General features: G+C 44.7%; 1 protein-coding gene across 2 annotated transcripts in view; it reads left to right on the top strand.

Annotated features, from left to right (window-relative positions):
- The first annotated feature begins 610 nt into the window (after nucleotides 1-610).
- armc2 (armadillo repeat containing 2) overlaps nucleotides 611-2,854 on the top strand; it is a 25,561-nt gene continuing 23,317 nt past the window's right edge. For both annotated transcript variants that reach the window (XM_061243298.1, XM_061243299.1), the window contains exons 1-2: nucleotides 611-893; nucleotides 1,887-1,959. In XM_061243298.1, coding sequence (XP_061099282.1) covers nucleotides 679-893; nucleotides 1,887-1,959 — 288 coding nt within the window. In that variant the 5' untranslated portion in view covers nucleotides 611-678. The remainder of the gene's footprint in view (nucleotides 894-1,886; nucleotides 1,960-2,854) is intronic.

The raw sequence follows: 2,854 nt of genomic DNA, 5'->3' as shown, positions 1-2,854 counted from the left end.
GAAATGGTCTAATATTTGTATATGGCGAGTTGTCTTTCAGTCAAGAGGAGATGCAGCACCTGCAAAATATCGAATAATGTTAACTTAGCTACTGAAAACTACAATCACTTTTCTAGCTAACGCTAACGTAGTTTATTGAAACAATTACTCCTATTTATCATCTTACGGCGTTCACTTGCATGCTAACTTACGTTCAACAGCAAAGCTTTTGGTAACAAGCAAGCTTTTGATTATTAATAACGTGGTCGAACAAGATCTATGGCAGGTTTGCAATTAAATATTTTTGTAATGTAACTAAATTAAGTGTTTTTTATTGCCAACGAATGAGCCATTTATAGCGTTCTTGTAGTTGTAGGTAATATTTACTGTCAATAAGTTAGCTGAACCAACATGTACAATTCGATTCCATGCCAAGAAAGACCGTATTATAAAATAAACCGTGCCATGTCTGTCCTGCGAAAGCTAGTTAAGTGACGGTCTATGACATCTGGTTTGAAGCATGTAGGCCTAAATAATAAAAAATGAACACGATGTTACCGCATTTATGAATTTCGTTTCTCAGATTGTGTTTTCTGTTATTCTTCACACGCAGTGAAGACACTTGGGCCTGCTTTGGTTGGGAAATCATGGGATACGTTTAACGTCGTCCAACTCTGCTGACCTCGGAACTCGTATACGATGTCTTCTGTGGAGAAAAAATGCGACAAACGCGAGCCTTTTTACCTGAGCCCGTGTCCGAAAAGCAAGACGAGCGCCGAGATTATAAACGAAGCGCGGAGGTCCCTCAGGGTGGTCAGCACCCGCAGGCCCTTCACGCCAAAGGACGACCAGAGGCACCTGTTCGGACAGTCATCGTCTCGCACCGCTGATGGCAGACCTCCATCAGCTTTCAGGTGGGGACATTTAACTGCAGAGTTACTATTATAAGTCTTAAACTTGGCGGCTAGAATAGGGAACGGAGTCTTTGTGTGCCTTGCCACACCGCATAGTTACGCGGTAGTATCTTACAGCTAGCAAGTGCAATCAGATAATTCTGGACAGTTGTGTTTGTTACAAGACACTCTCCAGGTTGAGAGGCGGCGCCGTATATTCTGCAGCCCCCAGCATATCCTGGGTACTTTCTGAAAGAACAGCTGCCGTTTTTGCTATAGTTATTCTCAGTTATAGATAACCAAGACAGTGAGTGTGAAGTGAAACTGAAGTGTCTATTTATGGCAATACTGTTTAAAACCCTCATTCGGTTTCTAAATGCTGTTCTCACCTTCCGTCAAGATATGTTTTCCATGACTACATAATCTGCTTCATGCAATAGGCATAAGTAATGAATGCCTTCTGAAAAATAATGTTTCTTTTCTTTTTTTGTGTTTTGGGTTCAACAGGAAATTAGCTCTGAAGGAGTGGAAATTTTTTTTTTGGCACAAAACATTTGAATAACATTAATAACATTTGAGATACTTGATTTCACAAGTACTGCTAAATAGTATCAGAGCATTTATATTAGGATACATCACGTGTGAGGTTTCATATGTTAAAGTGTGATTATAAGGGGCGACATGGCTCAGGCAGTAAGAGCAGTCGTCTGGCAGTCGGAGGGTTGTCGGTTTGATCCCCCGCCCGGGCTGTGTCGCTGTGTCGCTGTGTCGAAGTGTCCCTCAGCAAGACACCTAACCCCCAAATGCTCCTGACGAGCTGGTCGGCGCCTTGCGTGGCAGCCAATCGACGTTGGTGTGTGAGTGTGTGTGAGTGTATGAGTGTGTGTGAGTGTGTGTATGAATGGGTGAATGAGAAGCATCAGTTGTACAGCGCTTTGGATAAAGGCTGCCAACCTTTTACCATGTTCTTCATTTTTGCAGCATGCTAACTATAACACGCTCTTCCCTTTTCAGCCTCTATGCTCGTCATTTTGAAGAACCAGACTCCAGGCCTGGCTCAGGGAAACGGCTTTCCCCCCTGGAACATGTGAGTCAAATCCCACTCTTTTCACCGTCTGAAACATGTGAGTCAAACCCAACTCTGTTCACCCCCTGAAACATGTGAGTCAAACCCAACTCTTTTCACCCCCTGGAATATGTGAGTCAAACCCCACTCTTTCCCCCCCCCCCGGAACATGTGAGTCAAATCCCACTCTTTTCCCACCCTGAAACACGTGAGACGTGAGTCAAAACCCCACTCTTTTCAATGCTCTGGTTGCCGATATTTGGTCTGATTGGAGTGCATGTAAAGGGACTAAACTGGAGCCATTTGAGATTTGAAACAACTGTCACTAATGACTTCTGCCCACCACCCACCCCACCCTCTCTAGGGGACAACTTAATTGTACCAATAATTACACTACAGAAGTAGATGTACATTTGGGTCCCCCGGCGTTCAACCCTGTGATCCCCCGCCCTCCTCCCATCCAAAACCCGAAGCTACCTTACCATCAGCAGTCCATTCACCAAGTGCTGATGCATAGAGAGAGAAGCTGCACAAAACATCTAGACAAACAGACAGGGAGGTGAACACACAACCGCCGTTAAAGAACAACATTCCCAGCCGCCACAAATCTGTTCTAGAAAAGAAAGCATGACATCATTCACATAAGTGCACGACATCATTGGCCTAGTCGGGCAATTTGGAGGCTTTTTTTAAGATTCACTACGTGCGAAAGGGCATGTTTCTCAGGCCGCCTGCATTGGCAAGCTATCGCGTTCCTCTTTTTACCTCAAACCCAAATGTATTCAGTGTATTGCAAAAAAACAAAGGAAATGGCCCCGCTGTTCCAATACTTTTGCCGGGAACTGCGCATGGCGGGACGTTTACTTTCTGACCCCTGGACTTTCCAGCGCTGATCAGAGAGAGGATGCACGGAGGG

Source organism: Conger conger, chromosome 5 (assembly GCF_963514075.1).
Source record: "Conger conger chromosome 5, fConCon1.1, whole genome shotgun sequence".
Taxonomy (NCBI): domain Eukaryota; kingdom Metazoa; phylum Chordata; class Actinopteri; order Anguilliformes; family Congridae; genus Conger; species Conger conger.
The sequence above is the reverse complement of the archived record's forward strand: the minus strand, read 5'-3'. Positions and strand labels throughout refer to the sequence as shown.